This window comes from Fukomys damarensis, unplaced genomic scaffold, assembly GCF_012274545.1.
Source record: "Fukomys damarensis isolate Sample0158 unplaced genomic scaffold, DMR_v1.0_HiC HiC_scaffold_18, whole genome shotgun sequence".
NCBI classification, from domain to species: Eukaryota; Metazoa; Chordata; class Mammalia; order Rodentia; family Bathyergidae; genus Fukomys; species Fukomys damarensis.
In genome coordinates this window covers 21,134,472-21,161,077 of record NW_022900930.1, presented here as the reverse complement: position 1 = coordinate 21,161,077, position 26,606 = coordinate 21,134,472, and the positions used below count along the sequence as shown (strand labels likewise).

Here is a 26,606-nt window from a genome sequence, read left to right as displayed (position 1 = left end):
ATGCACACATAAGGCGATAGGATGTTCTGGTATTGATAATGTTTGGTTTTTCTTTCATTTAAATATTATTTTGCTTTGTTGTTACAATGGTATTTTTACAAGGTATAAAAATCAAAGAGAGTATTGTATTATGTATGGGAAAATGCTACAGAAATACTGAAATATTTTCCTATTTTGTCAATATTATTATTGATATACATTCCAGAAGTAATAGTGAAATTAGTGGAAAGAAATAAATCTAGTAACTAATTTGCTATTTTTTTCTGTTTAATTTAAAATTTACTTCATTTGTTGAATTCAGAAGTATTAATTAAGATTTTGTCATTATTGGGAGGGGGAGGAAAGGGAAAAGGGAATAATGGAATGGAAAATAAGCAAGATACGTTAAATGTATTTATCAGCTTCCCAAAACAAAACCTCATCATTCTGTTATAATCACATAATTTAATTTAAAAATAGATCTTGATCCTACTAAGATATGTTTTTGTCAGATACTATTTAGTTAATTTCTGATGTCACATGTAATTATTTCATAGAATGGTTTTGCTAGAGCTGAGTTTTAAGGAAAATCAACATTAGACTTTACCAGTAGCTTTATTGTTAAGAGAGGCATAGTATTTCTTCCACGGGAAACTAATCTTTTATTCTTTCAAAGTTTGTAGTTTCTAGTGTTATGCAGTTAGTGATTATTGACTCTTGGCTTTATAACCTTTACTTTCAAGTATAAATAATAATATTTTATTTTGCTAAGAGGAGATAGAAACTTCTCTTGGGGATAAGAAGTTTATGAACAGCAGAGGGCAGCAAATTTATTAAACAAATAAATATATTAATTAACCATTATAATTTCATTTTGACTTCCACCTTAAGAAAATAAGTGAGATTTAAAAAATTGTTAATATGATGGACTATTGGAAAGGGAGAAGAATATATATCATTCTGTTTCATACCTTATAATGACAACTTCCCATTAATTGTGATTTCTGCCTATAAAAAGTTCAATTTCTAGTTACAAAGGGAAACTATCTAGAATCCATTCCAGCAGAAATAACACCCAAAGTATTAACTGGCAATTGTCAGTAACTTTAGAATACAATAAATGACACATAATTGAGCAGAGCCTTTATGTTAATGAAGGGTAAGTGGCAGAACTAGAATTTTGTCTTTGCTATGTTTGACCTACTAGATTCCTTCAGTTATTCAACAATTAATATATTATGTAGCAAGCCAGAGCCACTGCTAAAGCACACAGGAATCTCACAATAGTCAGTGACACATATGCAGAAGGTCAGCCAGCAGAAATATATGCACACTAATTATCTCACTAATTCAATGGTCGCCTGGTGTGACACAAATCCATTTGAATTCAGTGTGAATATTAGTACTTAGGAACCCATCTAGGAGGTATATATGCTTTATACTAACTGCTTATAAAAGACAAACATATTGTCATATATCTTTGCAATCCTATTTTCTTTAACTTTTCATTTTTTAAAACTTGGTAAACCCAGATTTAACATTACCTTTACATCACCAGTGCAAAAAGAAGTATTTAAGAAAAGCCACAACTGTAAATCACACATGACTTGTATTGAAAAGCTACCAAAGGTGCACAATTTGTAAAGTTTTTATGTTTTCCATATTTTAAAAGCTTTTAGCTTCTTTTGTAATTATAGAAATTCCATTGTTATCAGTCTTCTGTTTTTATATAGGATTCCAAACAAAAAGTGCTTGAACATTTATATGTTCATTAGCATCTATGTTTCAATGCATCAGCTGCTATGTTTTATATTTGTATAGTTATTGTGGCTCCAAGATAAATGCTCTACACATTGTTAGTTGGGATAATCTTTATGGTTCACTGCATCAGATAAAATTCTCCAAATGTGTATACATTTAATTCGGAATGGCAATTTTTGTTGATAGAGTTTATGTCTTCTTTTAGCTTAAATTTCTTTATAACTCTGTACAGTGCTTTCAGTGTTCATTTTTTCTGATTTTGTTTTGTGTAGGTTTAGTTATCATAGGGAAAGATAACATCTTTGTGTCACTTTTTATTTCATCAAGCATAAGGAGCTCCTAAACAAATGCTGCCTTAAAATTAAAAAATACTAACATGGCTCATCTAGAAGCATATCCAATTTCAATGGTATATAAACTCTCCACTAGGGAGTTGGTATGGTTGTGTCATGGAATAAGTCAATTGTAGAAATATGGTTTTGATTTGTGGATCCTCAGTTAAAGATTTATCTTTATCTTTAACTTTGGCATCTGATTTTAACACTTTGGTGTTTCCAAACTGCTTTTCAAGAAGAAAGTTAGACCCATTTAGTCACATGAATATTTGTAAGCTTCAAAAAATGGCATCTACTTTTGCTTTCCTGTTAAAGAACATAAATGCATATGCTACTGGCGTCTGACGGATCTTTTTGCCAAGATCTGGGGTAGACTTTTGTTCACGTGTTTTTTATTGCCTTTTCTGTCTCCTTTGTGCCGGCAGGAAATCATGAATTAGTTAGCCACAGTTACCAATAACAGTGTGTCAATGGCCTCGTACCTGCCTTGGTGGGGACTCACTGGGCCTTTTGTCACTAGAAATGTGCAGACTTCATAAATAAGTAACAGAAAAAAGATTCATTCTCTCATCAATTTTTATCCACCAACCACAAGGGTAAAACCTGTTTTCATTCACTGCCTTATTTAATACATAGCCATTGGACTCCTACCACATGCCAGCCATGTTCTGTGTTGGGGATACAATGCCTTACCGCACGTGATTCTGCCTTCAAGGAGCTTATAAACCTAGCGAGGGATACAGAGATGTAAGCAGGGCAGTGCAGTTCACTGTCACTCCAATTATGGTAAGGGACCTTGAGGTACAGCAGGGAGAGCTTTATACCTAGTGTCAGGGAGGGACAACCTCTTAGACTGAGACCTGAAGGAGGAGATGAAATTTTCATGTGAAGGGGAGAGGTAGGGAGGAGAGCTTTCCTGCCAGAGAGATTGGTCTGTGAAAGGTTCAACAAAAGAGGGATTAAAAGCTTTCTGTGTGGCTGGAACATAGTGAGACAAAGACAGTAGGAAGGAAAGAGGAGGGGCCGGAGAGCTAAGCTGGTGCCAAATGCCACGTTTCTGTAAATTATGTTAAAGCATTTGCATTTTTCTCTAGGGATAATGGAAAGCTAGGAGAAAATTTTGAGCTGAAGGTTTTATAAAGATTTTCTAAAGATGCACTAGGTTGGAGAGTTAGCAAAATGGATCAGACAGATGTCACCGTAAGCTAGGCAATGGACTCTTGTTCTGAAGAGAGACATGGTACTGGCATTTCTCCTCGTGTGTGGATTTTGGAGTTACTGAAGAGAGGGGTATCCAAGATGATATCTAGGAAAGCTGGACCAATAGTGTGGTTCTAGGAATGCAAAACAGCAACTTCGAGTTGCATAGCTGTTGTGAATACTTTTCAAAATGAAAAATGAAAGGGTCACAGGAATGCCCCCAGTCTTGGCATAAGAGGACGGGAGGGTGCATTGAAATGCCTAAGTGTTGCCTATTGGTTGTCACATCAATATCATCTAGCAAGCCTGCTCTGCCCCCTCTGTATTTGTGTTCCAGACATTCAGAATCTTCTATACACTACATTAATACATAGCCAGTCTCTGCAACATTGCTGCCCACTTAACCTTTCTTTTTCTGACTTTTAGAGGTAATTAGGATGAATACAGAGTTGATTATAAAAGGTAATAGACTAGCCCTATCATAAAGAAGCCTGGCCAAAGTGATACATAATAGTCAAATTACTTTGTGTAATATAGCTGGTTCTCAGCAAAACTGTTTAGGAAGGATAGAAGATTGGGGTTCTTTTCATTTTTTCCATAAGATATCTTTTTTTTTTTTGTACTGGGGATTGAACTTGGGTGCTTGCACTTGCAAGGCAGGCCACCGAACCGTTGAGCTAAATCCCCTGCCCGAGATATTCATTCTTGTTCCCTTCCAAGTTTCTTCATTTATTTATTTATTTTTTTGGTACTGGGGATTGAACTCAGGTCCTTGCACTTTTGAGGCAGGTGGTGGCACCAATGAACTAAATCCTCGGCCAAGTTTCTTTCTTTCTTTTTTAAAAAAACATGCAAAACAATTTCAGTAATCAGCAAAACATTACAATTGTTTTACAACCTTTAAAATTTTCATAAAATAGAAAAAACCCTCCTATTTTCAGTTTTAATCATATAAGGAAAAGTAAAATAGCAAAACCAATATTTGTGCAGAGTACAGTAATTTAAAACACAAGATGCTGGCAAACTACTCTATTTCTTTTTTATAAAACATGCCATGGCTAGTTTGAATATTACTTGCCTTCTCATCATATAACCTACTACATACCCTTCCAAGTTTCCAGGTTCCTTCTACTTGTCTTTTATTTTGGCTGAAGGGAATTATGCATATCTGAATCTCTGTCATCACGCATGGTTTCTGACCTTTCTATAATTTTAAGAAGAATTAGACACTTTGGTTTTGTGTAATAATTACTCAGGGCTCTGGTTTAAATCAAATACATTAAATTATTTTAAATCAAATACATTAAATTTATGAAATGTTAACACTAAATAATTTAATTTATACTGTAAAATAACGAGATAAACTAACTAAGGTGACACTGACTTGCAGTTAAATCTTCCCTACCCAGCTGACTTGATATAATAGTGAGCAAGCACGCCATGCACAAGTATTCTTGGGGTCACCCCCGAGATCCTGCACCCACCAGTAATATAACCCTGGGGCAAAATTAGTTAAAGCATACTTTACTCTTTTCATTTATAAAATGAGAATACCATGTATGTACATTGTGGGGTTACCAGGAACATTGCATGAGATAAATTCTAATTACATAGCTGGTACATATGGTGCTCAGTAAAGAATTATAATTACTGTTGTTGTTATTATTATTTCTATTTTAAAACAAGAGCCTTCAAAGGCTTCACCCAAAGACTTGAATAATGTAGGAACTTCAGTGACAATGACAGGACCCACGAGTGAGCTGCAGAGGGGACACAGGGTTGACTCCTTAGCAGCACCTGCCTCCATGTCAGACATGTAAGTTGCTTACTTGGGGAATGCGGATCTAGTCATGTAGCCACATACATGATGAAGTTCCTCAAGGTAGAGACTGTATCTTGTTCCCCATTGTGTCCCCCGCTACATAAAGCTGTGCTGCATAAAGTGTGCTACATAACTATTTGCTTGCCTAACCAATTTTGTTGAATGAGTAAATAACAGAAATATCCTGATGGGAAAACTTCTCAAATCAGTCCTGTTTCCTGACACCACAGCTACAAAAGCTCTCCAGTGTAATTACAATTTTATCATCATAAAAGTGTCTGATGAATTATTAGAATGATCATTACAGTTTGTCCATTTACATTTAAATACAAGATCATTAGTTTGCTTTTCAATTTTGTGCAGTGGTGACACTATGGCCCACTAAATTCTCACCCTGGAAATACTCCAAGTAACTTGATATTCAGTCATATAACCCTGCAAGTGAATTGTTAGTTTACAAGGGAGCCTAAAATCACTGATGTCCCTTTTTTACTCAGTTTTTCTGTTGAAGCTGTTATTCTAAAAAAAAAAAAAAAGAAAAGAAATAGTGAGCTATTTGAAGAAAGAAAAATAAGACCTAGATAAATGCCATGTTGGAATTATGTGATTATAAGGATTTAGAACATGTTTCTCAAGAATACAACCACAAATGTTGAGGTTCAAAAATGAAATCAAGGACACTCATGTTGGGTGTGGTGAGGCAACAGTTTCCAATTCAATCACCACTGGCCTTGCATTCTATGTAACAATGTGATTTCTTGGAAACTCTTGAAGGAGCTAACAAAGAAAACTCTCTTTTTCCCATCACTGATTCTAAAATTCTTTTAAATCAAGGACACAAGTAAATTGCTATTGACAGAAAGTGGTTTTCTAGACGCAGGCTGTGGAGGAAGAGGAATCGAAGAGATTTAAGAGATTTGGGGAGCACTGATCTCTGAGGAAAAGCAGACAGCATGGAAAGGAGGAATGGGGAGATCAAAAATGAAAGTCCAGGGAAGGGCCTATGTGTTAACTTGGAGTTAGAGGAGGCAAGTAGTTTTTTCAAGTTTATATATCTTTTTGTTTGTACATAATTACAATTAATATTAGAAAAATACTGTGGGGTAAAATATTATCTTGATTCATTAGACTGACAAACAGGAAAGTTGAGGTTTGGTAACCTGAGAGAGACTTAATGAGAATCGATTAAATAATTTCTCTTAAAAAAGTACTTGGAAAATTTCTCCTCAAGTGAAAGAAATATTAAGAATGCAATATGGGAGCCAAAAGATGTATCTGGGTGTATATACATCAGGGAGATTAAGAAATGATTTTTCTCCTTAGCAATCTAAACAGAATTAAGTGGTACATTTCTGAGTGTTTCTCAAGTTAAACTCAGGTTCACAATCAGGCACAGCTTTTGTTATGTGTTAATGTGACTCCCCCACGCCTGCACATATACGTGATAAAGCGCATCTGTCAATTCTGAAGTAAGATGCACAAATTGTAACACAAAATAAACATGATTCCTAATTAACCCCAAAGAAATAAATTACTTTTATGACAAAAATTGCTAAATGACATGAAATTTAGGTTTTTTTGGGAACTTTGGAAGACTAATGAGCTAGCATAGGGATTAATGATAAGTGCTTACTGGTCTTTCATGTTGCAGAATAGACGACTTCCCAGGCTCATATTCAAAAATACTCCTTGGCTCAGACCGAAATTTTCTGGTATCCACCTTTCTATCTGGAGGATCCCAGTCATGCCTAGAAATAAACAACAATCACACATTAAACTAATTCTGTATCTTTCATGGCTGCACCGTTCCACTTGCTATTTGTTTTTAAAGTTAATTTTGGTATAAATTTAAAAATGATTTCTCAGGATAAAAAGTTAGTCTACGAAGAATATCACATTTATGTTTTGATTTATATAAGTGACAAGTAAAGGCATTTCTCTTATTTCATGTTATATTTTCCTCTATTTTTTCATGCGACTTCCTCCTGCTGGCTCAAAAACTGCCATGCTTTGTTTGTAGACATGCAGACAAGTGACTGTGAGTAAAACCCTAGGTCTCTAACTCAGCTGTATCTGTTTGAGTTTAAAGTAAATGGCAGTATGCTCCCTGAAGCTATGAGAGTTTAACCTACCACACTCCGTGACCTGGCTTCCTTGATCCAAAGTGATAAGGAATCATTCACACATCGTGTTTGGTCTCATTTCCTCTAAGTGGCATCAGAGTTTGTCTGTGAGAAGTGCAACAGTGTCACTTGGGTGGACATGCACAGGGACAAGCCAAATGCCACTGGAGAGCCCTTTTAGTGTGAGCCTTGAAAAACCAGAGTCCAACAGCTGTCTCAGTGCAGCCTGCTCTTTTTCCTGAACCAATGTCATTCAGAGGTTTTTGGAATTCACAAGTCATGCTTTAGTGGAGGACTTAGCAAGTCCAACCCTTCCTGCAAGCTGGCAGTAAAGGGAAGGCTTTTGTTGGAAAAGGAATAAGGACTTATTGATTACAGATGTATACTTTTAGGAAGATGAATTCTCTGACTTTAGTTTGGGGAAATTTGGATTCTATACAATGGAATGAAATTCTAATTCTAGAGCATTTTTGAAATAGAAGTATTCTAAGAGACAGCAGTAGAGAAGTTCTAGTTTTCTACTACACAGATGAGTAGTGTTTGGCAGACTCCTTCAAATTTTTCAGTCTGATGTTTGACATCTATGTAAAACACACACAGTAAAATTGTGTCTGTTTTCTCTGCAGAGGCATTTTTAAGGGACCAGCATATTTCTTGACAAGAGATTATTTTTTAACTAAGGTACAGAACAAATACATTTGATTCTCAGTAAAATTTGATTCTTTTTGTTAGTGAAGATATTACTTTGTGACCAGACAATTATTGCTCTGTTTTAAGGCATCCCACATAGTTCATCATGATATTGGTAACAAAATGAGAAATTCTTCATGCATGATATCTTTACTTTTGCAGTATCTTGTACTCTACCTGATCATTAATTACTCATGACCTTAAAATGGGTTATTGAATATAATTTTTGTGAATGAATATAATAGACAATTCACAAAAATCAGTATTAATAATGACTAATTTTTATATCCTTATTTACTAAATCCTGGCTGGAATAAAATAGCTGTATCAATGGGAAAAATTACTACAGTTTCCTTAACTATTTTCTGTCTCTCTCTGTAGTAGACCATATCTCATTGAGATGATTTCAGAATTAATTGATTAATATAGGAAAAAGTGCTTAGCTTAGTACTTGGCTTGTAGTGAGCTCTCAATAAGAATTACCTATTCCTGGGAATATTAGTCATGATCATAATATAATGACACAGCAGGAATGTGTTCATAACTTTTTTATTTGAGTGTGAGTAGTTTGTATAAAAATACTTCAGTGGAAAAGTGAAATTAGCTCTACAAGCTGGTAGAAATGAGTCATGGATAGACACTCATTAACTAAGTCCTGATTTAGGATTTATGAATAACTTTCCCTGGCTTCTAAAAGATACTTTATTAATATTCTAAATATTTTAAATCTCGAGGAAGTGAAAATTAACTGTATAAATTTCTAACCTAGTATATAGCAAAGGAAATTCATTTCAATTATTTCTTTATCTCTTATATGTACATATTGATCAAAAAGTAGATGTGCATATGCAATCTGATAAAAAATACAGTGAAAGCTTAAATTTTAAAAAAGTCATTGCAGTAAAAGTCCCATCCTCATTAATCCTCCTCCACATCCTCCCTCTTGCTTCAAGCATGCTTAGCCCAGCATTCTGGCCATTGTCCGAGGCGGTTCTGAAAGCCCACTTCTGCATCCCTCACTGGATAGTGGCTACCTGAGGTCCTTTCAGTGGTCATTTCGACTTCAGAGAAAAGCCAGAAGTCACACAGTGCCACATCAAGAGGACAAGGACGTATTGTTAGAAGCCTGCCTTTCTTCTGGATGGCCCTCGCCAGCCTCCGTCAGCATGTTTTCTGATCACAGTGCAAAGTCACACAAGAAAGAAGCACTTCAGATGGTGGAAAGAAAGATAGGACACATGCATCTGAAGCGAGAGGGAAATGAATGACGATTTGTCTGTTGCTATAAAAGAATTTTAAGTCTAAAGAAGCACCATATGTTTTGATTGTGGAACTGCAAATTTAGTTTAGGGCACTGTGATGGCATGGTCAAGACTGTGACAGTGTTTGACGCAATTCCAGTTGAGGGAATCAATCGAGAGGTACGTGTATGGACTGAAAGCATGCATAAGTTCTCTCTGTGCTGACTTTTCTACTGAATGCTAAGTGGCTTTAGTTTTACCCTAAGTGAACCACAGGCCACTTTGGGGGAGAATGCCTTACTTTTCTGCTGAAGATCGATCTCTCGGTCTTGGGGGAACATGTGGGGGAGGCACTGGAGAGGATGCTTCCTTAAAGGCATCGGTACCGTTGTCAGAGTGGCTCTTGGAAAGAGGTCTGTAGGTCTGGGTCTTCGCAGCTGGGTGTGACTGAGCACTATACTGTGCATTGTACAAACCTATTGTGAAAAAAAAACCCAAAAAGAAGCAAATAATATTTCAAAAGTGCATTAAGTTGTCTGTGTCACTCAAAGTACTCAATGATTTTGCCAAAATTATTAACAGCAAGCATATTGATATTGCATATATTAAGTGGCATAATGTTTATTAATTTATTAAAAATATCAGTTTATTCATTATTTGTGGATTAATTGTTAATTTATTCTGCACGCAAGTATTGATTACATTAAACAATCAATAATTGTTTTGTTATTAGTATCAATTCAAATCATTGGTAAGAATAAAGTTACAGGAATTCAGCAAAGTTTTTCCTGGATTACGAGATGTTGGATTGGTCAGAGAAGATAATATGGAACCCGTGGCCAAAAGGATTATTTTGGTGGATGTAAGATATTCGCAGGGATAGCACAGAGGAGGAAAAAGCAAAATTAAGCAAGACATCAAGTAGCAGGGTGTTGGCTTAAAAGGGAAGAGACTAAAACTTGCAGGGCTCTGCAAGATAATATGTGCGTGACTCTCATTTCACTAATTATAATGGGACACAGACTTCATTATTTTAAAAAGTATTAAAATTCTGATTTCGCTCAACTTATAACTTTTGTGCTACATCTATTTGTGTCCATCTGCCTCTAAAGACCCATGCCAATTTCCACGACAAATGAAAAGAAACAATGTTTGCCTATATTTTTGCCTCAATACCACAGTCATATTTTAGCTTTTGACTTAAGTAAAGGAGGTGCATTTTGTGTACCTGTGATCATTAGGAAAAGCAAAAGAGAATATAATAATGGATATTATGGAGCCAGGACCTAAAACCAAAGATGAGATAGCTTGCTAAGATTATTCCACTCACTTTTTCTCTATTTGACATTTGAGATAAGTAGCAAACTCTCTAACAGTTAGAGGCCCAATTCAGGCAGCATGGAGGGGAGAGTACCATGCCAGTCTGCTTCCAAGCTTGCCAGAGGTCCCTACATTAGGGCTTAGCTGACGAAGGGGTGGCTGCAGTAGTCACAGACTGAGGCTGGGCAGTAGAAGGAATCCTAAGTGAATCTCCCATTTAGGAAAAAGCAAGGAAGGGTAACAAGTTTTAGGGATCTTAACTCCAGCCCTAAGACCATTGAATAAGATGTCAACACCCTCAAATATAAGTAGAAATGGCGAGGATTGAAATGATTGAATTGCGCTCTTTTGCAACTTTGAATCAGAAAAGTGGCCCAGCCTAAGGAGATTTTTTAAATCTTTCATTAAATGGTTGCATATGTAAGCAAAAGTCTGGACAAGGTCACAAAACACTTTGCTTAACTTGTTTTGCGGAAATGTATCTAAAAGATCTTACCCACGTATAATCACTCTCTCTGCTGATTACAGAAGATTATTATCTTATGGGGTTACCGTACGTTCCTTCACACTGTCCTTCACACTTTGGTTTAACATTCCTGAAGCTCAGAATAAACTAACGGTGGGAAGGAATGAGATAAAACTGTATCAGTTCTCATTCCATGAGAAAGGATCAATCTTTTTGTCATGCATCCTCTGAGAAAAGAGAGCATCCTCCTAATTACAGGAGCTGACAAGGTATGGCCAAACAAAGGAGTAAAACAAGAAATTGTGTAGTTCTTCCCAACACCGCCAAGCACAAAATAGTCATTGAAAGCAAGGAAAGCCATCCTACCTGCATTATATGTGTAAGGAGTATTATACATGTCTGTGTCATCATCTAGAAAATGAAACATAAATATTATGGTAATACAGATTCTGTGACTATCACAAGATAGCAGAACTTCAGAGAAACAACAGAAATTTACTAGAAAAAGCAACGCATTTTTCCTAGTTCACAGTACCACTTTCTATTTCCAAATACTGCTTTTTGGTGGGCCTCTGCAGACTGACTTTTGTTATCATGCTGCTTGATTTCTTCACAGCATGCAAAGTCAGTCCCTTGTCCTCATTTGCCCAAGTGGCCAGCTTTCTGGGTCATGATTTTCCTTTAGCAAGTGCTTTAAAGGTCTTCTGTTGATTGCACTGAGCATCCTCAGCCAGATGTACCTGTGCTCATTGTGTTAATGAGGAGCAGACAGAGTAGACGGAGGAACAGGGAATCTGTTGAGGCAGACAACATACCAGTGTAGGTGTGGGTGGGGAAGGACAGCGGGTAGGACCAGAATGCCTGGCAGCCCTCCAGGGGTACTTTCTAAGAGGCAGCTTGGGGCCGCGCAGAGGCACAGATCTGCGACTTGAGGGGAGATATAGGAGAACAGAGGAATGTTGAGAAGAATGAGGCAGAGAATGAAGTTTGTTGGGGTCTTGACATTTTTGCGTGAACAAGAGATACAGGAAAGAGGTGTAACCATCATTCAGCCTACAAAGTCCTGAAAGCAGAAGAGCGTACACACCTGGCTTGTGCACCATGTGAATTTGTTTAAACATTGTCTTGTACCAGTCCTTAGGCCGGTCGACTGTCTGCAAAAGAGAATGTCCAAAAGTCACAAAACTGATTTTATACCATCATTGCTCTTTAGTGTTTTTCATGGCTTATATTTATTCTTTTTTTTTCAGCTTTAATTGAGTTTATTGGTACATTTTAGGGATACAGTACAGTTACATTCATTGCTGGGATCTTGTATATCTACATATACTTACCCCTGCCCTCCCTTCACCCCCTCCTCCCCTCCCCATCTACAAACACTTTATTTTCATCTTTTCATTATCTCACATTTTTTTCTTTTCCCTTATTGCCCTTCCACTACCCATCCCACCTTCCCTACACCTTTAGCTCCTTTCTTCCCATTTCTAAACGTCAGTAATCTTATTAGGATCTTATGTATTATTGCAGATTATTCACACCAGCGAAACTATTCGGTATTTACACATGTGTGACTTATTTATTTCACTTAGTATATCTTCAATATGTATCCATTTTCCTATGAATGAATCTATTTTCTCATTCTTTATGGCTGAGTAATATTCCATTTTATAGAAAAACCACATCTATTTATTCTTTTTAATAGATTTTTCAGTGATAAACTTTCCAGATTCTGTGCTATTATTTGATGGCAATTTTAGTAATTTATCCAGTTAGATGTGCAGTAAAATGTAAATATATTACCTCATGTTCGAGTTTAGGCTGAATAGAACATATGATGCTATGGTTTTACTTATTAAAATTATAGCTGTGGCCAGTACTAGATAGTGGATATCAGCACACATATATTCACATAAAATTCTCTGAATAACAGTTAATGTTGCAAAGGTTTACTTAATTTCTTTTGGTGATTATCATTATCCTTAAAAACTTCAACATATTATCTAGAGATATCATGACATTATTTTTAGTATTAACTAGGGAATATTTTTTACTCAAACTATATTTTGATCAGCTTAGGTTAAAAGAAATAAATTTGATATATACTGATCTAAATTACTAAAATATTGAATATGGTAGACAATCTAGAGACCCAGAACTATCTAAATATGTAGACATTGATCCAAAATTCCCTTAACTGGATAATGAAGTGTACACCACTTTTGCCTTGGTAAATTCTTAGGTCTTTGAGAGGAGAAGATCCTTATGCATCCTGGGCTTTGGACCTGACCTTGGCAAGACAAAATTAATGTTCAATCTTGAATTAAGACTCAAATTACTGTTTAATACTTCCTAGCAATAAGAATTTGGGAAAGTCATCTAAACTTTTTGAGCCCTAATTTTCTCTCTCTCAATTAAATAATGATATCTGCATCACAGAGTTATTATAGAAACTGAATGGGATAATGTATACAAAAAGAACCTAGAATATAATAAATGGTCAATAAACATAAACAGTACAGAATCTTAAATATTTCTCAAATATTTGTAAAATAAAATACTGACTAAATCTAGCTTACTGAATGTAAGTTCAACTTTATTGTACACCTGCACAGGACAGAAGGCCCGAACACTCTCGAAAAGCTACTTTTATTCTGCAGCTGTCTCCAAAACCTGGCAGCTATTCTGGCTGCCTCAGGCACATCACAGCCGCTCGGGGAGAGAAGTGTTTTAGCTATAGCAGGCTTCATTCGCCTAACCCAGAAGACGCTCTCTTGCAGCCTCTCTGCATGATTCTGCCCTTTGCAGCCTCCATCACTCAGGCCTGTCAGGGGCCTTTCTCCTACCCATGACCAAATGGAAAGGGTGACAATGTGCATGTGCAAGCCTGGCTTTTTTCTTTTAAAAACAAATACAAGAACCCCATTCCCTTAGAAGGCTCAGTGCAGTGTGCTGTCCCCGCTTATGATTCAGCAGAAGACCTAATAAAGCTCCTCCTAGGCTGAACTCATACATCAGGGGCTTGCAGCATCTAAGGCCCTGGCACTAAAAGCCTCCAGCAGCCGGGCCTGATAACACTAAAGGCCTCCAGTACTGAAAGCTGTCAGTAGTCGGGCACAAGCAGCAGAGAACAGTGGAGAACAATGAAGAACAGCCAGGAGCTGCTACCTCTGGTGGTAGGATGAGTTCCCACAGCCTGCTGTCCTCCAAACGGTCAGGAGGACGATGAACACTAAAGAAGCCCATAACACTGCCAGTCAAATACTAACAGAGGCATGGACATGGGAACAGTTACACTGAACCCTCCGCTGATTAGTAGCATCTTGATGTGGGAAACTCTCCTGTTAGAAGTCCCCAAAGGATGGACAACAGTGGCAGTTATCAACTGGCTCAAAAATCAGTGAGGATTTGGTTGTCATCATACATGTGGCTAGACTCACCCTAGCTAGTGGTAAGAGTAGACACACACCTTTATAACTGTAATTAAACATTTTGCTTGGTGAGATCTGTATCTCAGCTCTTTCAGAACTGCTCAGGCAAGAACCCCATTCTCTGTAATTAAGTACAAAGGCTCACCAGAAAGTATAGTGTATATTTAAATTAAAAAATTATGTGTCTTTATTAGGTGCGACGAAAATACGGTGAATGCTGCTGCCAAGTGTCCTGCAATAGATAGACAGACTGATAAAAATATTACAGTGTGACCTCATCCACCTTATTCACTGTACCTGGCACTGTTCAACTTTTAGGTCTTCTCCAAAGTCAAAATGACCATGGAAGGTAAGCGTTTTAGATCAAATCAGGACATTGAGGCAGCCAGGACAGTGCAGCTAAAGACATTCATGAAAGCAGACTTCCAGAACCTCACCCGAAAGTGGCGAGGAGCAATGGAATGAGCGGTGTTCAAAGCAAGGGGGGATATTTGGAGGGGCACTGACGGCAATGTGTCTTTGACTGTTACAATATTTTTATTTAAACACACAGCACTTTCCAGTTAGACCAGGTAAAATTTGCAGACCAATCTCTAGATTTAAAAAATTTTGTAAGTCTGCTATAAAATATTCTTGTACTTGTTAGACTAAGTGTTGCTTGGGATTTTATATTTTGAAATATCTTTCAAAAATGGGGTCATTGCATTTTTTTATCTGGAAAATGAAGGTCTTGTGTTAAATTCATTTTGATCTCTGAGAACAGACAATTCTGGTAATCGCTACAAATATAGATTAAAATTAAAGGCCATTTTCTTATGTATCAACTCTGCATTCTAGACTCTACAACTGAAAATTAAAGGGTTTGTTGATTGACTATGTAGTCCAGTGATAGGGAGCTGGTGGTAAGGAGTGTAACAATCAAGCAGGGGTTTATTTCTTTGTTTCAAACAAAATAGCAGAAATGTATTTTTTCATTAAAAAATTTTTTTTTGGTGCTGGGAATTGATCCCAGGTTGTCATGTATACTCGGCAACTGCTCTGTCACTGAGCTACATCCTCAGCCCACTGTGTGTTATTATCACAAAAGACTGATTTCTCTTTCATTAAGTGTTTTTTTCTTTTTTTTGTGGTACTCAAGCTAGCAAAAATAAGATACAACTGTGAAAACATGCATTCTGCCCATACCTGGACAACACCAACAATAATACGGGATCTTAAATAAGTAAGGTATATCACTGTTTATGGAGATGCATTTTACAGGAAGAGCTTTTTCCTTTGTTGGTTGGAGGGCCTCTATTAGGCAGGACCTCACAGTTATGCCATTTACTAGCTTTATATGGTCAGCACGGAGATGCCAGGAAATGCCCAGTCAGTTGGCAAAGGAGAACATGAGACTGGTAAGACAGGAATACTGAGACTCAAAGTCTCTTTCTAAAAGCAGTACTGTGAGCATTTAAAGTTCCTTTTATAAATGTCAACATAGAGATTGTTACACCCAATACTGAGACTATGAAAATTGAAGTCTATTCAAATTTGAGGAAATTTACTTTTAGGTATGTTCTTCGAGCATTTCATTTTGCATGAAAATAATGACTAGGACTTCATTGTACAGTTATAACTTTGGCTAAATAGATTTCAATTTTTACATCTGTACAGTTTATGAGACATCAGGGCTCCATACTGATTTGATATGCAAAGATTTCCAAAAAGAAAAGAGGCATGTTTTCTACATGTAAGTAGTGATTCTGCTCTATTTTTGCTCCTTTCTGGCTTTGAAAATGGTCAAGCATTATATTTGAATTACAAGAAAGAAAACACTCTTGCACATCATATAACTAGGTTTTAATATACAGTCTCATGGGATCTGAGCCCTAGTGATTTTTGTTGTTGTTTTTAAGAATGGCAGTAAAAGGCTAACAGACATCTCAGGACACATGAGAGAGAGAGCAACTGGAGTTGCTTTCCTTCACTAGAAGGACTCAAAGGTGGTATATATTGATACTTGGCTTTCTGGAGTTTCTACACTATTTAAAAAACTCTGATGCCTCGGTGTATGTTGATCGTTTAAGATGGTACCATGGCAAGGTACATTGAGGTAGTACTGACTTTGAAGGCACACGAAGCAGGGAGTTAACATGAAACAATTCAAGTGTGAGTGTGATAATTATTGCTTTCCTCATGGACAAGGAACAAAAACAGCTTCGGAGATTCTTGGCCTGCTATGGCTCAGAGATGCCTGACTCACATTTATAAACACAGCTATACTTGGGGATGTCCTCTATAGGACTGCAAAATAGTAAACGTGAGTAAGAGAAGACTTTCCACAGATCTGCACCTTCTTTGTAAAGCCTTAAAGGTCTAAGAGCACGACTGTACCTAAAAATTATGGTTCCTTATAAGGAACATCTGTGTTGCTTATTTTAAAGATGGTAAATTAGCATATCATTTTTAGTTTATGTTTCTTATGCATATTTAAGCAGGCTTTTGATTTGGCAGTTGAAAAACAATGTAAAAATTGGTATTACTTGATTTTTGTAAACCATTTCCAACATCTGTTTTTCTTTTTAAAAACTAAAAAAACAAGACATTGTCCTTTTAATGTTATATCTTATAGACTAAAAATAATGCATCTGGTTTGCATGTCCATCTTTCATATCATTTATTGACTTAAAAATATGCCCAGAGGTTTCAGATAAAATCTTTTCAGACAGAATCTATAACTAGATAGCAAGTGAGGATTTCTTAGTTTGAGTATGCACCATACCTTAAGGGTTAACTAAGCAAAACCTATGGCATTCTATCTGTTGGTATTCCTAAATTATTATAGAAAGAGTTCAAATTGAACCATTTTGAGCCAGAAATTCTAAAGGCAAAACAAATGACAGAGCATCATCACCCAAAACACGTAATCATCGAAAGATTAAGAATATTATCCCTGAACATTTTCTGTCACTTAAACATGACAATCATCAGTTCCAACACAGATTTTTAGGACTTTACAATTAGTAATGATCAACATTCTTGCAATCTAACAAGTCTAAAACCCAACGCCTGCTACATCGGTTTACTTTTCGGATTTAACTCTAAAGCAAAAGCTTAGAATAGCACACGTATTTCTCCCTCGCTTTCTCTATATCTCTGTATATAAAACATGTAATCCTGATGCGATAAATAAAAATTCCAGAAGGGAAGGACCCCCACCCTTTACACACACACTTTGCCTTTCGTTCTTTTCGAATGTTCCCGACCTGACCACTGCGTCCCTCCATATCGCTCCCATTCTTTTCCTCTATTCATTATCGACCTGGCCCCCCAGGTCTGCGTTCCAGGGAAGCTGCTCTTGGCAACACCCCAGTCCATTCTGTGGGTCTAACAGGCAAAGGGTGTGCAGCGGGGGCTCCCTGCTCACACCTCCCGTGCATGTCACCTGCAGAGCTGCTGTGCCTCTCATCCCGGCTCCTGTCTTCCTTCTCTGGCTACCGTAGCACAAACCTCTTCTTCAAGTGGACTTGGTCAGCAGCAGCTGCCTGCCCTGCTCCCTGCTGCCTGTGCTACTGCTGCGCTCTACCAGAAGGGGCTGCCCGGACACAATGAGCAATGCTTTGGCAGAGTTGAAAGACTTAAAAACAAATCTCCACACTTTCATTTATCATCCCTGGAGAGCTCTCAGCGGGACCAGCTGAAGAGGGACTCTGGAATGTGTATTTGTCTTCAGATAGTTTCTGCTTTCCACGACATTAAGTCCCTTCACCCGATCATCTCACCTCCCAGCTCCCAATTCACGGCTCTCCGTCTCTTAGTGTTAACACATATCCGTTTTAAGAAACAAATCACTAGTTTGTTTGCAGTGCGTGTGGGAATTTTATGTAGCCCAAGAATTTACAGGTTTTTTTTTTTTGGGGGGGGGTTGTTGCTGTTTCTTGTCTTTTCTCACTATGGCTCTACCTCTTCTCGACAGAAGGTAAAACAAAACAAAAAAGTTTTGTCATTTAACAGAATCATAATTTTTAATTCAAATGGAAAAACAGATTGCGCCATTCTCTTTACTGGACAGTCCTCTTTCTCTGCCACACAGCATAATATTCATGAGAACGCACTGGCTCAGAGGGCAATCCTCATTATATAAGGCCCCAGGAATGCATAAAGCCACACACAATCCATCCTTTGTGAAGCCTGAGCCCAGACGCAGGCAGACGCACATGCTGGCATTTCCTACCGTTCTAATTGCCGTAGGGATTCCAGATTCGTCCACAGGCCCAATTCCTGGGTAATGCGGGGCTTTGATGACTGTCACCCTCTTCTCTTCCTCAGAGGATCTGTACAGTGGTATTGAGCTGCCTGTGGTGCCATCCAGGGACTGAGCATGCTGGGTATATGTCTCTGAGGAATCTGTGGAGAATATTTGGTGAAATATAACATGTAACATTGAATCCACAAAAAATTGTAGATGAAGGGTGCCTCTTGTACACTTATGTCACATGTAACATGAGATCCATATTTCCATCGTCACGTCTTTTGGCTCATTTATTTTATATCGGAGTCACTCACTGTGTCATGGATATTGGGTAGATTATATTACACAGGCCTTTAACAATGAAGACCTCAACACCTTATGAAGAATGTGAGGGGAAGAGTGAAACCTGCTGGAAGATTGTGCCAGCCACTGCTGCTTAAGCCCTTGACAGATGTTACCTCATCTTTTCCTTCCTTTTGGGCAGGAATCTTTGGGGCAGGTGGGTTGGGGGGCAAGAATCAGTTTTAAAGGCGAGGGAGCCAAAGCTGCGAAAAGTTTAGTAATTTCCCTCAGTTCATAATTGACACTAATATTATTCTTGAGATACTGCTGGCTACCATTATTGACAAGTATTGAAATGTCTGATTAGTCAAAAGATAGGGCAGGTGAGCAAATGTCAGTGATTCCATAAAGTGAAACCAAAATAACTAAAAAATTTTACACCCACACACATGCTTGGATGTAATGACTTATAGGTCAATAAATACTTTCACATTGTTAGTATTGGTTGAATATTATTTAAATAGCCTAGATGGCTGAAATACCAAAGCTATTACTGTTTGTCCCTGGAGGATAGCAATTGCTCTAAGGATATAAATTAGAGGAGAATTATCAAGTTTCCACGTGCATGTTTTTTTCATTAATGTCTAATGTACTTTTAGAAGCAGCAGAGAATATCCCATTTACCTGGTATGATTACTAATATGACTTTGTTTTTCTGTAATTAACAGCATTTTGGCAACCAATAATGATACTTTGTCTATATTATTTATGCTATTCTTTGGTAGGTCTGTCACTCAGAAAGTTCTTTTATATAGAAATGGTACTGTCTCTATGTTTCAAGGTAGGATTCATTGTGTATGGGGATACACACTCACTTATATGAAAATATATATGGCACATAAAATATATTCTTCTTGAAAATTTTGAATAAAACATAAGTAGTCATTTAAAAAATTTAACTCATCTTTATAAGGATACCTCTCTAAGGTAAAGCCGACTAAAATGTTTATAATTGCTATTGCTATCATTATGGTCACTTTAATGTACTTTATAACAGAAAATCATTTCAATACATTTTTGAAAATGGGCAAAGGTAAGAACAAAACTGCTTGTATGCCATTGGATATAAAGTCATGTCTTTTTAAAGCTATTTCAAATTAAGAGACAATGAAGTATTTGATTCTGATTGACTATTAATTCCAGAAAGGACTGGACTAACTTTATGCTAGTGTTTCTATCAGCCATATTTTTTTTTAACACCTAGTATGCGCAGAGTTTCAGTAAACAAACTGAATCATTCTTTACATGGATTCATAAGACTGCATAAACCTGTAGGTTAGGCAATGGAAGTTACCCCTTAATTTTATTACTTTTTTATACAATCTTATCTTTGCAATCTTTTATTCTCAACTAACCACAATGTTTACTTAGGACAGAGTAGTAGACTTGCAAATTCTGCTTCTGTCACAATACTGGCTAGTTGAAATTTGTTCAACGTTTGTAAGCAGCATTTCTTTTATGTAGTTTATGTGCCAATTAATGTGATCTAAGTTCAAAGCCTATCTATAATCAAATATTTACATTTGTTGTTTGGCAAGGTGGGGTTGTGGGTGGGGACAATACTATGTTCCCTAAGAAAGGGAGTGAGATAAAACATCACACTTTGTAATCATTTGGGAAAATGTTATAACTAGATTAATTTATAGTTTTATTTTAATGTGTCATAATTCATTGTTTCATTACAAAAATATAATGTAGTAGTATTATAATACCAAACTACTGACTGATTATTAGAGGGAAAATTTTTGGCACAAGGAAGTTTTACTTTCTTTTTTTTGTTTGTTTGTTTTTTGTTTTTTTGAGACAGGGTCTCACTGTGTAGTTGAGACTGACCTGGAACTCACTATGCAGCCCAGGTTGGTCTCAAACTCACAGCTATCCTCCTGCCTCAGCCTCCCAAGTGCTGGGATTACAGGAGTGAGCCATCAAGCCCAGCTAGGAAGTTCTACTTTCTTATACTCTAAAAGGATATTGTTATAAGATTCATAGATGTTTCCCAAGAGTAGTATTAAAGGAGGCACAAGCATATTTAGACTTTTCCTTAATGAGTCCCATGGTTAGATTTAAAATCTTATAGATGCTTTTGTGACCTTAGAAACTGAGTTCTACCAAGTGCATGCTGGATGTTGACATAAAACGTTCTTTAGCAAACTGGGGTCATTGTGTTCTTTCAATACAGAATCATGTTGGGAAGAGAGATATGGTGAAGTTCCAGTTATTTTCTTTCTGTTGCTGACTTGTGATGGCCAGAGGATGGGTCTCCCTCTTTCCTGAGAAGCCTATGGCTTACTCTCCTCACTTTCCTCTCTGCTTTTGGAAGCTTTCTAGTTGCTTAATATCATGGAATATTTTTCATCTGGAACCTGTTGGTTCAATTGGGGCTGTTCTTAAAAATGTTTTGGGCTTATAAATTGCATTTTAAAAACTAAGAGATATTTATTACATTATTTTCTAAAGTATGCTAATATATTGAACCATCTAAGAATGTTTCTATCTTTATATAACACAACATTGTTTTCCAGGAGGCTTCAAAGTGTTCATGAAAGGTACAAAATTGCATGCTTAATTTTTTAAAAAATTTCATGTTAATACGTTCACCCCCCAGGCTATATCTTTCATCTAATTTGTAATACTCAAAGGGTGAAAAACTATCTCTCAACAAAATTATGGAATCATCACTTAAGGGACCTCTTAAATTTCTCTTGTTTGGCTTCCCTGACTCCCTTTAGGCCTCCATTTGAATAGTAGTTTATGACTCTGAGCCAGTACAGTACTTTACTGCTTTACCACTGTGTGAGGCAGTCTGCCCTCTGGTTATGCAATATAACTGTTAAAAGAATTCTTCCTTCTATGTACAACGAAAGGATGGTCTGCAATAAAGCTCTTCCACAAAGGAACAAGCTGCCTCAATGGAAAAGCATTCCATTAATATTCTCTGGGTAGCATAGACTCTCTTCTTCCTAACTCCGTATCTTCTTTTTCTTTTCATCCTATACCTCAAACATGGAATAGACACCTCCAGGCTCAGACACAAATGGAGTCACTGTCTCTGCATAGCTGGGCACCTCCTTTCTGTAACACCAAATCCTTTGCCCCACTTTCTCCCTAGGAAGGGTTATCAAATAGTGGGGCCTTGAGCACTCCTGGTTCACTTCGATGTCTTCTGTTTCTCTCAGGTGGTTTGCATTTGTCATATTGAAACTGTCATGGAAATCATGGTGAACAAATTACTTACCAAGGGATCTGCCATGCTGCATGATAAGGCTGGAGTTGAGGGAGCCTGGGAGAGAGTAGGCTGAAGGGGAAAACGGCCTTTGGTAGTAACTCATTGGGTTCACAGCACCGCCAGAGTTGCCATTCACGGTTATCTGGCTCTGCGAAAAGTGCAGAGGCATCCCGTTATAGCACACAGTTCCCTGTCAACATCACTCCTTTTGGTGACAGGAAAAATCCTCCAATCATATGATAGTAACACACTGCCAAGTTTTTATTTATTTTAAAAACTGATGTAAGAGGAGCAGGGCACATGTTTTCACAGTCTTCTCTCTCTCTCTCCTTTTATTCCTGAAAATAATTTTTTCATATGTCAGAGGGCATGGGAGGAGCTTAGGAAGGTAGGAGTGATGGAAGCCATTGGCCAGTGGGCATGCCACTCCGCCAAAGAGGTGCCCAGTGGTATCAGTAGAAGTCACTGCCAAATAAATGTGGAGGGCAGATGTGCTCTTGCAATTGTGACTTAAGTAGTCAGATCACTGTCGCACTACTTTCCATGCAAGATTTGAAGTCAGTGCTCTCTGACACAAGGAAATGGGTTGTTTTTAGGCTAAGTTACGGATGTTTTCTAGTGAGTAAATGCTTCCCCAGCATGGTGACTAACCTAAGGAAGACAATTGGCTAGACTTAGATATAGAGCAACTAATTCTAGAAGAGTCACATACCTGGTAAAGCATCTGAAAGACTTGTTAAAGCACTGTCTTCTCCTTACTTCAATCTCATGTAGCACTCTGATTTATTAATAATTTTTGTTTTATATATGGGTGTTTTACGTCCCCAATGCTATATCAAGCTTCTTCTTGGAGATGGTCAACTATATGCTTTTTAAATAATTTTTATAACATGCAACCTGGTGCTAATATGGTAGATATTCACGCTACATGTTCATGTTCACATATCCTGTTGAATGTAATTAGCTTATTTACAGAAGTTGAGCTTTGGACTATCTAGCTATGGCACAGCAGTGAGCATTCCAGCAATGATATGAATGCATGCAAATTAAATCAAACTTTAGCTAAGAACAATTATGAAATTGAAATTCCCTTAGGACACATGCACACAAAGATCTATAATTTGTAAATTTATTCTACTAATTTTGGATAAAATAAAGTTCTATTAAACAAGATTAAACAGACAAGTAATTGCATATTTCCATGCTTTGAATTTAAAATGGGTTATGTTTTCAAATGACATAGAATAAATCTAACTTCATTACTTTGTAGCCATATCACATATGTTTTAAAATCAATACACATTTCTTTACAAGGACTGTACTAATTAAATACTTTTTTAAGCTCTTAGAAAAATTGCTTTTATATTACAACTAACCATAGTTTGGGGGATCTTCTATGTGAAGATAGTTGGACAATCAAATAAATGTGAGGCACAGGCCTGATCAAATGCTTCAGAGCCTTTTTGTACCTCTGGTGAATGATTTGAGAATATTTTTGTCTCCTTTCCAAATAAAGTTTTCCAGATCTTTATAAAAGTAATCTTAATATCATTATTATAACGTGTTATCATTAATGTTAAAAGTAGAGGAATCATTTTAATTAAAGACCACAAGGATACTAGGACCAGAAATATTTCAGATTTCTTGAATTTTAGAATTATATATATATAAATGTATGTATGTGTGTATACATAATGACATATCCTTGGAATAGGACCCAAAGCTAAACATGAAATTCATTTATATTTCATCTACGTCTTATGCACATAGTCTGAAGAAAATTTTATGCACCTGCACTTTTACTGTGACTCATCACATGAGATCAGGTGTGAAATTTTCCACTTCCAAAATCATGCTAATGCTCAAAAAGTTTCATTATCTGAACATTTTGAATTTTGAACTTTTGGGCTAGGGATAGTAAACTTAGAAAACTGATTCTGAATCCTATTTTGATAGTTTCAGTTCTGATTAAGGATTTGTAAAAACACTAAAAGTTTTATTTGTAAAACCAATTGAGATTTTATTAACTAAATGATACCATTGGAATTTTAGGAAATACTTTACAGTGTTATTGTCTCATGGAGGATCTCTATGTAAAAAATAATAAACTAGAATTAATTTCAGTCACAAAACCTCTGTTTAGTATACACAAAAGTAATAAATGAGGATCCCAAACAGAATCCCCATGAATATCGCAAAGACATCCTAAAGAGAAAGTTGCACAGGTTAGTAAAAATATTAATATATTTTTACTGCTTTGTATTTCTTTGCCAAAGGTCCTGATAACACTTCTTAAGTATTTAAAAGTTAAGAACCATTTCAAGCACAGTAGGACATGGGAGAGATCTGTACCTGTTGAGTACTTGGTACCAGGGGCATGTCAACAAAGGCTTAATAGGAATTCTTGGTGGTGTTAGCTCTGGAAAATATTTTCTACCTGGATATTGGATGAATATTTTTTTTCATTGACTTTACTGGTACTTTTAAGTATACACTACACAGTAAGTCAATCTAAAAAAAGTATCTTTTATTTCCTATTGCTGCAATGTACTTAAAAATATCTGGCTCACTAATATTTCTGTGTGCATGAAAATTACATATTTGTGTTTTTAATAGAATATAGAAACTATAGCAATAAAATTTTATTTATGGCAGCACTTATTTGGAACTTTATCATAATATCAATTTCAGAAAAAAATTCCCATTTTTACCCCAAATTATCTGCCTTTCAAATGGATGCCACTACCTCTACAGCACATAAAACTGAAAATCTGTGTCATAATATTTTAAAGTATTTTAGCTATTCACATATCATTTTTTAGGGCCTGCTTAACACCTAGAAAGATTCTAGTAATGTAATATGTATGAAAATATTTACATATTGATACAAATGGATGACATTGACATATGAAATAAAAAACAATAAATTTCTATACTGTAATGGCTAAGAAAGGATAACTCCAAAAAATCATGGCTAAATTTCCTATTAAAATTATTTGCACCATTCATTCTTGTATGATAGAGGACTTCAAAGGATATACCTGCTAGTGAAGAAACAGTGAGAAGAATCAGTGTGATGCGGTCAGTAATCACTTAGGCAAGAAACAGGACATATTAGCCTGTTAGGAATACTTTTAACTCTAAGGCATTAATACGAGGTTAAAAATTTTGAAACATTAGAGACTTTTTCTGTAATCTAACCATAACAATATTACCATTCATATTTATCTAAATTTCTGAGATAACTTCTTGGTAAGGCAATCACTGTATAACTCATTAACCATAGCAACCTAGTAAACCAATCTGAAATAACCATAAGTAACCATAAAATGAATGAAGAGACTATACGTAAATTTTTAGTGCAAAGTAGGCTTAATAAGAATGCTTCTACTGGATTTCCTCAGGTGGTATAGAATCTGTTTGCTCATCAACACCTATGCCAATAAAAGAGCTCAGCTGCAAAACAAGATGGCAGAGAAGAAATCAATCCTTTTCAAAACATGGTGGAGGCAAAGGAACGAAGAATAATTACATGAGTGGCAGCAGGGGTGGTTAAGATGGTGCCATCTGTCACAGCAGACCTCTGACCCCAGGTTGGGGAAGGTGTCTCAGAGCAGTCAGTGGTGTCACAGTTACCCATCTGCAGCTCAGCCAGAATGGCTGTGGAGGACTCGCTCTCGGAGAGGGGGGAGTCTGTCCTGAGAGAGCCTGTGTCCTGGCTGTGGATAAGGCGTTCAAGAGCTGGGGTAGGGTATTTATATAAATAGTGTGGAAAGCCCTGAGCCTTATACAGGCCTGAAGGTCCCAGATCATCAGGTGCTGATACTGGGCTGGAGCCACTGCCTGGTGAAAAGGTGGTTTGGTTAAATGGAATCACAGGAGAAGGGCACGAAGAAGAGGCTTCTGATGTGGTTTGTCTGTGTGTCTGTGAAGCATTTACCGCCCACACACTGGCAGTTAAGTGCTGATTTCCACGCCGAGATTGAGGAAAAATAATAAGAAAAGATACAAATTATCCAATTAACAAAAAACAGATCCTTGTTTGCAACATGGCAGAGGAGGCAAAGCATGGGTTTTATCTGCAAGCACTTCATGGAAATACATTCATGGATTAGGTGCCCACCGCACAGCACAGTAAAAGCATGAAAACAGGAAGAAAATGAATGCGGTCAGTGTTTTCCGGGAACAAGATCAGTTTTCACACAACATTGCAATGTAAGTTTGGGTAGGGAGGCGAGAGCGTTGACATAATGGAATCTCTCTGTCAGAAATTTTAGTTTCTGTCTTGGTGATAGTGAAATGCTATCAGATTGTCGGTTGAATGAGTAGTTTGATTTTTCACCAGAACCATCTTGTAACATAGTTGTTCTACTGAGTTCCTAGCCTCGAAGCGTCTCCATATCATAAACAAGTTTGCTTCATCCCCCCACCCCCGACTT

General features: G+C 36.9%; 1 protein-coding gene across 6 annotated transcripts in view; it reads right to left on the bottom strand.

The window, feature by feature from the left end:
• Positions 1–26,606, bottom strand: part of Sorbs2 (sorbin and SH3 domain containing 2) — a 209,765-nt gene that overhangs the window by 50,317 nt on the left and 132,842 nt on the right. For 3 of the 6 annotated variants that reach the window (XM_033765407.1, XM_019206849.2, XM_010619774.3), the window contains 6 exons: positions 22,177–22,315; positions 18,582–18,754; positions 12,025–12,091; positions 11,304–11,348; positions 9,453–9,627; positions 6,731–6,845 (listed from right to left, as the gene is read on the bottom strand). In XM_033765407.1, the coding sequence (XP_033621298.1) occupies positions 6,731–6,845; positions 9,453–9,627; positions 11,304–11,348; positions 12,025–12,091; positions 18,582–18,754; positions 22,177–22,315 (714 nt within the window). Of the gene's footprint in view, positions 1–6,730; positions 6,846–9,452; positions 9,628–11,303; positions 11,349–12,024; positions 12,092–18,581; positions 18,755–22,176; positions 22,316–25,699; positions 26,132–26,606 lie in introns of all 6 variants that reach the window. The other 3 variants (XM_033765408.1, XM_010619775.3, XM_019206848.2) reach the window with 2 other exon arrangements.